Source organism: Protopterus annectens, chromosome 8.part1 (genome assembly GCF_019279795.1).
Source record: "Protopterus annectens isolate FY-2018-M chromosome 8.part1, PAN1.0, whole genome shotgun sequence".
In the NCBI taxonomy this organism is placed as follows: domain Eukaryota; kingdom Metazoa; phylum Chordata; order Ceratodontiformes; family Protopteridae; genus Protopterus; species Protopterus annectens.
This window is the reverse complement of record NC_056742.1, coordinates 446,102,407-446,115,235: the sequence shown is the minus strand read 5'-3', so window position 1 is coordinate 446,115,235 and position 12,829 is coordinate 446,102,407. Positions and strand designations below refer to the sequence as shown.

Genomic DNA, 12,829 nt, shown 5'->3' with positions numbered 1-12,829 from the left:
GTGTGTGCATATTAAAGACATTATTGGTGTTTTTCTAAAACTGGTCACATTACAGCTCTTTGTGAACTGTTCAGAGCTGAATGCCCATGTATGTATTCCAGTGTGAACAGACTCAAATCCAGTCTCTAAATTTACATTCTCCATGTTGGTGTGACCTTGAGGCTATAGATACAGATATTAGATAGATAGATAGATAGATAGATAGATAGATAGATAGATAGATAGATAGATAGATAGATAGATAGATAAAATATATATATAAAATATAAACCAGCATATTGAGGAGTACTGGCATTTAGTCAGGATCTGTCACCTTTTCATATCTTATTAACTCAGTTTACATTGTATTTAGTCAAAAGCAAGTAACTGACGTATTTCTATAGAGACCCTTTGCAATTAAAATCCAAGCCACATGGGCCACGGTAAATAAACTACATGTGAACAGTTTTGTAGAAGCCAGTCAACAAGCATTCACTCTACAGAGACACTGAATGAAAGTGACATGTGATCGCCATACATTACATATATGAGGCAGAGATCCCAACCGCTGAGTCGCCCCACCAGCATAACAGTATAACAGTTGTAACTCTATTTCCATGAATTTCAAACAAAATAAATATTTTCACTGTTTAAGATCCCCTGCCTGCAACTTGACAGTTAAAGTAACAATCATTTTCAGTAATCGGCAGTGTGAAACAAAGTAATCTTACCGTGGCTTCTTTAAGTCGTTTAAAGTCAATATGGAGATAGGATTTTATTCCTTCAATGGCACCTGGCAGAGTAATGCCACGAATTAACAAGATAAACAATACAACGTACGGCATAGTGGCAGTGATCCAGACAACCTGCACATCGAGAAAAGGAAAAGCAGTGATTAGAGTATCTTTTCATTAACACGCTGCTTCAAAAAGTATGTAATTATCAGGTCCTGGGTATTTTCCGATACTGTCATATGTTAAATGACGATATGGATTTAGGCCATCAGTTAAACAAAATCAACAGCATCTGGCTGCACTTCTGTTTTCCTAAAAACAATGGACACAACACTGTTAGATATTATTTAAGATAATTATTTTCTTACATAGTTTCTCTTTCTGTCTTTCATAACATGTACCAGAGAGAATCCTTACTTTTTATGGAAATGCAAACATTTGAGCCTGGTTTAAAAGTAGCACTGAAAAATAAATCAAATGACTGAAATATACTCACTCATCTTCTTATTCAGTATTTCAGCAAGTTTCACAGATAAGTTAACAGGGAATACAGTTCTTTCAATAGTGAGGGCATTTTCACACCCATAATTCCTGACTAGTGTATACCTGATTACATTTAGCACCTATACAAGCTATTAGGCTACGTGTGGTGGTGCTGCGGTAGCGTTGTCGCCTCATAGCAAGACGTTGTCCCGTTTGATTCTCAGCTAGAGCCCCTTCTGTGTGGAGGCATACGTGAATGGGGCGTGCCTTCGTTGAAGGTTGTGCATCAGGGCTGGTAACCCAGTACGTAAAAATCCACTACCAATCATTAGCGGACCGGAGTTCTGCTGTGGCGACCCCTAACTGGGAAAAGCCGAAAGACACAAACAAACAAGCTATTAGGCTATGTAAGGGTACTTGCCCTGTTCTGCCAGTGAAGTTCAAAGGTAATAAGCCGTGAGAAAACTACATGTAGCAGGCAGACCATTGTCACTCTATATTTAACAAACTCATATGGCCAGATTCCAAAAGAGATGATCTCAGTGAAAATCTGCCCTGATCCCCAAAGCCCAGTGTAAATGACCTACTTGGGTGTAAAAACTACAAACAGATACACAACGGAGACCAGATTCCAAAAGACCTGCCCTTAGCCTGCTGTCAGTGTAAGTGGTCAATTTCACTGAGAGCAAGTTTTTTGGAATGCGCACCATGGAGTCTAAGCTGTAAAAATCATCACACAAAGCTTCCAAGGATTTCTAAGCAGTAATGTATGCCTAGTAGTATTTATCTACTTAACAAAAACAATAATGAATGAATAGCCTGTGTATCAAAGACAGTTGTTAAGCAGAGGAAAATCACTGTATAGATTTCTTTCTTGCATATACAAAATATGCCTCATCAGGCAAGTTCACAGATCAGAATGAAATTAATCATAAGTCTCCACTGAAATATATACTTAGTAAGTAGTTTACATTGTGGGTTCCTTTATCATGGCAAAACTATGAAATCAAATTCAAAAATTCTAGCAGGTAAATACGAATGGATGCGACAACCAAGTAAAAGCAAATAAGAAAAAAAGCTGTCACTGATGAACATGAAAAAAATGATTTAATAATAAACACAAGCTTAACTTCACCAAAAAGCTTTCACATAGAATGCTTCCCTAGGTTACTTGATTAAATTAACAGTCACATCAATTAAATACAACTCTGTTCATCACATGATACAAATTTCATTGGCTAAAACCATTGTGTTTCATTTTAAAATAGGCTTGAAGCTAACCATAACGTTAAGTCCAAGAGGCGTATTTGCCTGCAAATAATTTATCAATTTGTATTTTTCTGCTTCAGTTACGGTAGTGATATGACCACCTCTAACAGATTCATTAGTAACTTTTAATACTGAAAAAGTAAACTGAAGGTTTGTCCTTTACTCTTTATATGTTTATATAGTAAGTTTGTTTCCACCAATCTCCTAATATCTGATAAATGACCACCAATTCTCTCTACGTTTATGATTCATTTTTCCTACATAATATGTTGAATAGCATTTATAAGTAGCCAGGTAGATTACATTTTTTGTATTGCATGTCATAAATGCTGTCAGAATTATTGTTGGTGATAGGATGTTTAAAGATGTTTTCTTTACTCAGATGTTTACAAAAAGTGCAATTATTGGAGGGTGTCATACCACCTTCTTTACTAACAAATCTAGTTTTATATGTCTTTTGTTCCTTATGTGAAATCTTTAGGGTGAAGTTAAGCTTGATTTTATTATTAAATCAGTTCTTCATGTTTACTAGTGATGGCTTTTTCTAGTTTGTAAAACTATGAAATGGTGACCAGCCTGTATTTAGAATGAAATCTGAAAAGGACAAGGTCCCCACCTGAGTGGCAGCATAGTGTCTTATAACTTAAGCTACCCAACACATCGCTTCTTATTTTGGTGAGCAGTGTTTAACATTCACCCGTCACTCTCTAACATACTTTTTTCATGTGTTATTCTAACAGTACATTACCTCAGCATTCACTCTGCATACATCACTGGCTACACTGGTTCTCACCCTAGGAATAAAAAGGTCTGAAACCTACAGTTAATTCCATCATAGTATTTGTATGTGTCCCCATTTCAGCCAAATTAGAATTATTACTTAGGCATATCAATAAAAGTAAAACTTCTACTGACCCTTCACCACGTATGCAAGTAGGTCATCGGTGCAAGGTGATTCAAGGGATGCAGTATTCTGTATAGGTTCATAGGTACGTACTACACTAGCTGCTTTTGCAGGCCATTTTAACATTAGCTAATTTCTCCAAGGGTGAGAATCAAATGCTGTACCTTGTGTCAGGTAAACACCTTACCCATTATACCAACCCCCAACACAAGTAACTGCTAAATGGAATTGAACCCTGCTTTACCGGTCCTGTTTCTTTAAGCTCACTGCACTTATACCTCATGCCACAAAGATAGGTGTGATCAGTGACAAGACTTCTGTGTCTTCACAGAGCATTAAGATTGTTCTGGAAGCCATTACTACTGAGCGTCTAACAGGCATGTTAAGAGTCTGCTTCTGACTGCAATTCCTTAGCCCCGATTGAACTGTGCGTCAGCTCTTCCATTTAGCCAATATTTTATTACCACTCAGAAAATTCCTTTCTGGTCGCTCCCATATTTGAATTCCTGTCTTCAAATTAACAAGTATGACTACCACACTGTAATTAAATGTGTGGAGGTTTTCTGCTACAATATTTATGTATATTCATACAAAGTAATTTCCACTATGTGGAAAACATTAGCACTGTTGACACATCTGGTTGCTGTTTACATATTTTTTAATTATAGCTTTGGTTTGTTAATAGGTGTCAGCAATTGTTGCTAACCACATGCCCGGTATATCTACTTTCCATTTATGAATGTAAACAGAGAGGAGGGCAGAAATAAATGCTTTAGCTAAGACTTGAACTATCGCCAGGAAGCATGCCATTCTGATTGCATGGCTTGTAGCCCTACCAACCTAATGTGACCTGGGATGTCGTGAAGCTTTGTTAATTTGACGACAAAAAACACTACTGAGCATTTCAGCACGTTTTAATTACAGCAACGTCTCAGGCATATTAATGCACTCCAAATTAAGGCTGATATCATTCTATTTCTGCTGCCAGCTGCCACAACAGCTTATAAACTGGGGCATGCTGCTGCCATGAACAATGCTTTCCACAATCTGGAAACTTAAATACGTGTGACCTGCCTTTTGTTTCAGTTCTGTATGAGCAAACATCAGAGACTGCAAAATATTTTTCAACAACTGTGTAACATTTTCAAGTACATGATAAGAATGTTATCTTGCATTTATATTAAGAAAACACTCAAATAACACAAAAACTCATAATACATATTAATTCATTCAAAAATGTGTTAGCACGTATTTAAGACATTTACAAGCACGCTGCAATACAAAATCAGAAGCAACCTCATATGAATAAACATGAGTGCACCACAAAACACTAAAGTCCATATTCTGTAGTCCTTAAATACAATCTGGCTGCATATATTTTATCATTAACTTATTTTCCTGCTTGAAAATAGTCTAATAATTATTTTATTAAGAAGAAATTCTAGACATTTATTCAAAAGCATTTATTTGAGTTAGTTTTGCTTTGTTTGCTAGAATGAACACAACAAACTGTATTCACTGTGTCCATGGTGGAGAGGAATAAAAGCCCTGACTCTGACCCACATAACCCAAGTTTGATTAGTGGACAGGTGGGAGAACTGTGGGAACAAGGAGCTGACCCAGGCTACACATTCGGGGGGGGGGGGGGGAGTGCACTCATTACAATGATGATACTCTCAGAAAGTGGGGCTGCATAATGGGCAGGCTATGGTAATGGATATGTACTTTAAGATAAAAATCAGAGATGGCAGCCTCTTCTGTGCATGTGTGAAGAAGGTTTCATGCATTCATCAAGAGTGGCAAGGCATGCCACACCGGTGTGTGCATGTAAGCTGCTAGATGTAGAGCTAGGGGTCTTTAGTAATAACCTTTCTCCCCTTACCAATTAATTGCAAAAATCAATAGGATGGCTGGCTTCTAATTGTTGATATGCCTTCAGGTACAGCATGGGAATAATAATTTATTTATTTAACATTTGTTTACGAGGAAAGTTCGATTGGGCCGGTTGCCCATTTTCAGTGGAGACCCAGGGAGAAAAGCTCCATATTAAATCACATAAAGACATATAGTAACACAATACTAAAGTTAAAAGAGACGCAAAATTATACAAATCATGAAATTATAAAAATCATAGAATTAAGCATTGTTTCGAGTGGAATTGCCACACAGTATTTTTTGTCAAGTAACATTTGAAAAATTAGAATTATATTGTCAAAAATCAAGTTACAATTTGTTTATAAAATGTTCCATTTTCCACAGAGATAAAGTAGATAGAGCAATAGTGTGGGAGAAGCTGGGGTGGAGACAAGCAGATTCAGCCTGGTGAGGATCAGGAGCAGATTCAGCCTGGGAGCAGGAGCAGATCCAGTCTGGTGGGGAGCAGGAGCAGATTCAGCCTGATAAGGAGCAGGAGCAGATCCAGCCTGGTGAGGAGCAGGAGCAGATCCAGCCTGGTGAGGAGCAGGAGCAGATCCAGCCTGATAAGGAGCAGGAGCAGATTCAGCCTGGTGAGGATCAGGAGCAGATCCAGCCTGGGAGCAGGAGCAGATCCAGCCTGGTGAGGAGCAGGACCAGATTCAGCGTGTTGAGGAGCAGGAGCGGAGCCAGCTTGGTGAGGAGCAGGAGCAGATCCAGTCTGGTGGGGAGCAGGAGCAGATCCAGATAGGTGAGGAGCAGGAGCAGATTCAGCTTGGTGAGGAGCAGGAGCAGATCCAGCCTGGTGAGGAGCAGGAGCAGATCCAGCCTGGTGAGGAGCAGGAGCAGATCCAGCTTGGTGAGGAGCAGGAGCAGATTCAGCCTGGTGAGGAGCAGGAGCAGATCCAGCTTGGTGAGGAGCAGGAGCAGATTCAGCCTGGTAAGGAGCAGGAGCAGATCCAGCCTGGTGAGGAGCAGGAGCAGATCCAGCCTGGTGAGGAGCAGGAGCAGATCCAGTCTGGTGAGGAGCAGGAGCAGATCCAGCTTGGTGAGGAGCAGGAGCAGATTCAGCCTGGTAAGGAGCAGGAGCAGATCCAGCCTGGTGAGGAGCAGGAGCAGATTCAGCCTGGTAAGGAGCAGGAGCAGATCCAGCCTGGTGAGGAGCAGGAGCAGATTCAGCCTGGTGAGGAGCAGGAGCAAACCCAGCCTGGTGAAGAGCAGGAGCAGATTCAGCGTGTTGAGGAGCAGGAGCGGATCTAACTTTGTGAGGAGCAGGAGCAGATCCAGCTTGGTGAGGAGCAGGAGCAGATCCAGCTTGGTGAGGAGCAGGAGCAGATTTATCCTGGTAAGGAGCAGGAGCAGATCCAGCCTGGTGAGGAGCAGGAGCAGATCCAGTTGTCATTTAGTTGGCTCTTTAGAACTCAATATGCTCCTGCCCTTCACCAGGCTGAATTAGAATACATACCTCATAACTGGATGGACCAGTATGGAAGGAAGTTAAGCCAGACCCGTTAGATGGCGGAATGAGTGTGACATCTGCTGAAGCACAGACAGCTCTGTTGAGTATTTTGAGTTAGAGGGATCAAAAGACTTTATTGTTACCTGTAGCAGTGCCATCCTCAGGCCATTTCACCCCTGTCACCTGACCAAGGTTAAGAATAAGCTGCTGAGAGACAGTAATTCTCTGTAGAAAGGAGATTCCCGCCCTCTGATAATATGGGGAACAAGTCAGCTACGGGGAGCTAGAGGAAAGAATGGGCAGCAAGGGAGATATGATAACTGACATGAAAAATGGTTTTAAAGTAACTAACAAATGAACAGAAAATAGTCCATATAGGCTATGTTCAAATTCCAGTTGAGTCACTTTATGACACTTTTAATGTTTTACTCTGAATAAGTACTGTATACCACACCTGTGTTGGACTAACTGGCATTAAAGTGCAGCTGTTCACTTATATGGTTTCATATTTTATGTCTGACATACCTTCACTTGTCTTAAACACTGACTGTATCATTCCTTGCATCTGCCGGCCACCATGAACAGGATAACTTCACCTGCGGCCCTCTCAGTCCCTGATGAAGTCTTCTTTTCTTCTTCAGCTTGTTCCTCTGTGCTAAATCTCACCACCAACATTTCATTCCTGTAGCTGCTTCAGTGATGTAGAGGAATAAAACCCAGACTGAGGCCCAGCTGACCTGGGTTCAATTAGTCAGCATTTTAGGTCATTTTTTTAAAAAACTATTTAATACCACAACATAGGTTCACTTAGAGGACATTTTAAACCTAGCCAATTTCCCATTTGGTGCTTGAATCAACATTTCCTGATTGGTCTTACCTATCCCATGGCTGACAATTGTATATTAGCCCTAGTGAGAATAAATGTGATCATACTATAGATAATCTGAGGATACCCATATAAGGGATGCAGCATTTAGGAACTGCTTCTATCCATTAGTGGCATGAGGGGCAATCCTGGAGTACATTTTCTATTACTTATCCTTAGATCCAAGTTGCATTTGAATATGGACAGAGATGAGCTTTGTTTTACTTGAAGGGGTAGTCTGTTCTGGAACAGTGGTAGCCTCTATGATATATATCCATCTCTCCGCAACATTCAGTTTAGATAACTGGACTGAATATTTCTGGTGCCATTTGACTTGCTGATGTTCAGTAGGTCCATCTATATTAGGTCGGAGAATGTCTTGTGTGCCAGACATGTCACCTCTAAGCACTCTGTAGGATATTGAGTATAGTGATAAATCTTTGAGGTGGTCCATGCAAGACCTATTGTATAGGACTTGCATCCTTTTAGTAAGGTATGTCTGTGGGTATTCCAATTGTTGCACAGGTCTGGACAGATACATGCCAAAGTGGGCATTATACAAAATGACTGACCTAATTAAGACTTTGTAAAGGGGGACAATAACATCTCTAGATCTAGTCACAATCAATTTGTTTATAAGCTGTGCAATATAAAAAAACTTTCTTATGACTCTGGGCACATGTTGGTCAAAAGTTAGGTCACTGTACACACAAGTTCCGAAATGCCAAGCAACTGGGTCAGTTCTCAGGGGGGTATTGTCAATTTGGCAGTTCCCTGGAGTAGATGACTTTCCAAAGGATGCGATAATGTATTTCTTGGACTTTCGTTTCAATTCATGATTCTGGCACCAGTTATTGTTTGGGACACACCTTCCTGCATGATGGTTAAGTCATTTGGGGATTCAATAACTGCCCCTAGCTTGCAGTCATCTCAAACTTAGTTAGCCAAAGCCCTTTGGTATTTCCTTTTGCTTTTGAGATGCATATGCCAAACAGAAAAAGTCTCAGCACCAAACTCTGGAGGACTCCATTGGTGACTGGTTTCTTCGCCTGTTTTTGATCTCCTGCACCCTGTGAGCAAGCATACATGTATGCATTCTTTGATTCGCCTTCCTGATTGTATTAACTGATTGTATTAAATTATATTCCTTGTATAATACAGCACCACTTGTTAGAATGTGTTTTAAATTTGTCACGCAGACTTCTGTCATTACAAACCACCAATATCAGTAAATATGCAAAATCTCTGCAAAAGTAAGTCATCTAAATAATTCGACATTAAAGGGATCTGTAACTAATGAAGAGGTTGCTGCTAGCAAACAACTTTATATTTCATTGTTTCATCTACAAATAAATTGCCTGTTGCCCTTAAAGAATAAATTACCTATGCTACATTAAAAAAATGACAAGCTAGTCATTTTGCAATGGGGAATAGATGGCAAACTGATAACAGAAACATAGTTACTAGGTAACTCCTCCAAAGGAGGACATTCATAGGACTGCAGCATCCACTCCCTTTAAAGTACAGTGTTGGCAATCTATCTGCATACTGCTGTGGGAGTAGAACCCACAGCCTTCTGCATCAAAAACAAGTACACTGCCTGCTGTGCTACTAACAATACAAGCAGCTTCACATAAGTAGCACTAAACCTGTCTTCCCCTGAAGCTCTCTGCTACTTGTAAAATCCACTTGACACTCAACTAAATTTCGCAACTTCACAGCACAAGAAATCTGGATAAAGCCAAACGTTATATGGGGGTGGGGGTCAAAGGCCCAAAACCAGGGACACATTTTAAATACTGCTTGTATAATCTTAGAATGTTGCTAAAATAAAGTGTTTTGTGATACCATGTGTTTCCTGAAAGATAGGAAGACTGAAACTTAAAGGACTATCATTATTTAGTGAATTCAATTCTCTCTGATTTGCCAGAAAATCACAAATTTTAAGGGGAACACACCAAAAGTATGAGCCAAATATTCTGTGAAAATCTGGACAGTTGAGAGCTATGGGCTCACACACACACACGCACACACACACACACACACACACACACACACACACACACACACACACACACACAAGCAGCATAACTCCTGCAAATAAAAGGACAAAACTCTACTTACAGTGACTCTGGCTCTTGGAACCCCGAACAGAACAGCGTCAGCATAACTCCTGTAACACAGACCAATAAGAGAACAAGAACAGATATTTTTTTTAATTTAACTTCCACACACAAATCCATGTTAGAATGAAAACTCCACTTCATTAATTTTTCCTGACAAGTCTTGCAGCTGTATGGTTCCAGCACTCATGCATATTTGAATCTTATAATGCAAAAACTTTTATACTTCATAATGGATTCTTGGGACTTTCTGAACAATATAAATTATTCTACAGAAAGAAATCAATTATTTATTTTTATTCATGATATTCCTGATATTATTTCGCTTTTTACATATATTCTTTTATTTAATGGTATTACAGTTTTAAGACAATATTTTTCCTGTTTTGTTAAGTGCAAGATTTAATACTTTTTGCATGTTAATAGAACTTGTATTGGAAACCAGCTTCCTTATTATTAATGGTAAACACGACCAGCCAATAAGACTATGACATACAGATATGGGGGTTTCAATGGCTCCCTATTTTGCAAATTTGGTTTTAGGCTGATGGGAAGAGAAAAAATTACCAACTATTCTGTCATTTGATAGAATTACCATCTAAAACAGATTTCCCAATGACATAACTATTTTATCAAAAAGGATACAGATTTAGAATGTGAACAGTATTTTTTTCAGAATTTTGAGTTATTCTCTGACTTTTTTAAAATGTTACCAATATGAAAGGAACCACTGTGAATTTTTTGGATATTATTGTTGAGCTTTATATAAATAATCATAAACTTGAGAGTTCTATTTCTAGGAATGGTACCTTTGTGAACAATTATCTGCATGCTATAAGTAATCAACCTCTATTTATGAAAAGAAGTATTTCGCAAGGACATATAATATGACCTTCCAGATTAATGACTAAATATGGTATTATTATAACAGAAATGTATTTTTTTAGTCAGGCTAGCTGTAGGAAGAGGCTATGACAATTTGGAATATTTAAACAAATTAGCTCATGAGATTATTGTTAAATTTGATGATTTTTATATCTATTCTGTTAAAAAGAATAAGTTTTAATGCAAGGAAATTTAATGCAAGGAATGTGACCTCTAATAACAGTAAAAGTAAAACATTTAGCATAATTATGACAACAGACAGTCAATGTACTTACAACATCTTAATTCAAAACTGGAGGGGCATGTTAGGCAATCCAGAGTTAGGCAATATTTTGGGGCAACAGCAGAGGTTCATATTAAAAAATAAATGTTTGCAAAGTATTTTTACAAAGAGTTTCTGTTTTAAATGTCATGTTTCTAACAAACCAAAAAGGACCTCTAAATGTTGTAAAGGGTCTACTTGTTGATTTACCTGATTTGAAAAAGACCATTTATGTTTCTTCTATCTTTAATTGTACTTTTCTGGATGCAGTTTTTTTTAGCAAATTGCTCACACTGTTAATGTTTTTTATGTTAGTATGACTACAAAAAAATCTGCCAAACCAGTTAAAGAACAGTAGTATCCCATCAGTATTAGAAAAAAATCAAATCTTTGTATAAACATAAGACTATATGTAGTTTGTGGAATTAAATTAGTTTGTAGTGTTAAACCGAGTACCTTTGATTTAAGTGATGGTAATTATAAAAACAAATTAGAGTCTATGGAAAAATAATGGCAGCTAAGCCTGCAAGCTGACAAAAGTGCATGACTGAATAAGGAAAGTAATACAAGGTAGTTTATAAAAGCATGGTCACTAAAGAAGTCTTAAAAGAGATGAACTCATTTTATACAGATATTTAACATTTTTATTACTTTTAATTTTTCATTCATATGTCTTTTATATTTTTATTTTATTTTTGTTTTGATCATGTGATTAAGTCATCTGACTTTTTAGACTATACATAAATGGAGGCATGTCATCCCGTTAGGGATCGCTATAGCGGATCATCTTTTTCCATTTCTTCCTGTCCTCTGCATCTTGCTCTGTCACACCAACCACCTGCATGTCCTCTCTCACCACATCCATAAACCTTATCTTAGGCCTTCCTCTTTTCCTGTTACCTGGTAGCTTCATCCTTAGCATCTTTTTCCCAATATACTCGGCATCCCTCCTCAGCACATGTCCAAACCAATGTAATCTTGCCTCTCTGACTTTGTCTCCAAACCTTCCAACCTGGGCTGACCCTCTAATATACTTATTCCTAATCCTGTCCACCCTCGTCACACACAGTGCAAATCTTAACATTTTTAACTCTTCCACATCCAAACTCCTGCCTTTTTGTCAATGCCATTGTCTCCTACCCTCTTGTAGACCTTCCCTTTCACTCTTACTGGTACTCGTCTGTCACAAATCACTCCTGACACTCTTCTCCACCCACTCCATCCTGCCTGTGCTCTCCTTCACCTCACTTCCACACTCACCATTACTCTGAACTATTGACCTCAAGTATTTAAACTCATCCACCTTCGCCACCTCTACTCCCTGCATCCTCACCATTCCTCTATCCTCCCTCTCATTCACACACACATATTCTGTCTTAGTCCTGCTGACCTTCATTCCTCTTCTCTCTAGAGTATATCTAAATGGAGGTATGTAAATTGTCTTATTTAATCTGGTGAACTGCAATTGATTTGAGGATGAAAGTGCTTACGTTTGAGTAAAGTTTAGAACAAATAATTCCATCATTATCTGTCTTATTGGTGTTTTTTTGTTTTGTTTTACAGCCTCTCCGTGTAGCATATAGGCAACAAACCTATGTTTGTTTGCTGCTGCAGTAATTGGTAAGCCATATTCAGTGTAAGAGATTCACAGAACCAAAGTTACTCTTGGTACTGCAAAGATCCAAACTATTATTATGTTCATTAACCCACAAATGTCTTTAAGAGAATGATTCCCTTTACTTGTAAGTTGTCTTACTCTTTGTAGCTAAAACCTAGTACTCAAAATGAAGAAATTCTCCCACCAGGATATAATATCCTAAGACTAGACAGAGTGAGCAAAAAGGGAGGTGGAGTTGCTATTCTCTACAAAAATACAATCAACATCAAACCTCTACAACCCCCCATATCTAAATTTCAAAATACCGAAACCTTAGGTTCAACCCTAAACATAA

The 12,829-nt window shown here is 38.5% G+C and overlaps 1 protein-coding gene across 2 annotated transcripts in view; it reads right to left on the bottom strand.

Moving 5' to 3' along the window:
- Positions 1 to 12,829, bottom strand: part of SLC6A2 (solute carrier family 6 member 2) — a 1,697,790-nt gene that overhangs the window by 821,282 nt on the left and 863,679 nt on the right. For both annotated transcript variants that reach the window (XM_044082002.1, XM_044082003.1), the window contains exon 6: positions 711 to 845. In XM_044082002.1, coding sequence (XP_043937937.1) covers positions 711 to 845 — 135 coding nt within the window. The remainder of the gene's footprint in view (positions 1 to 710; positions 846 to 12,829) is intronic.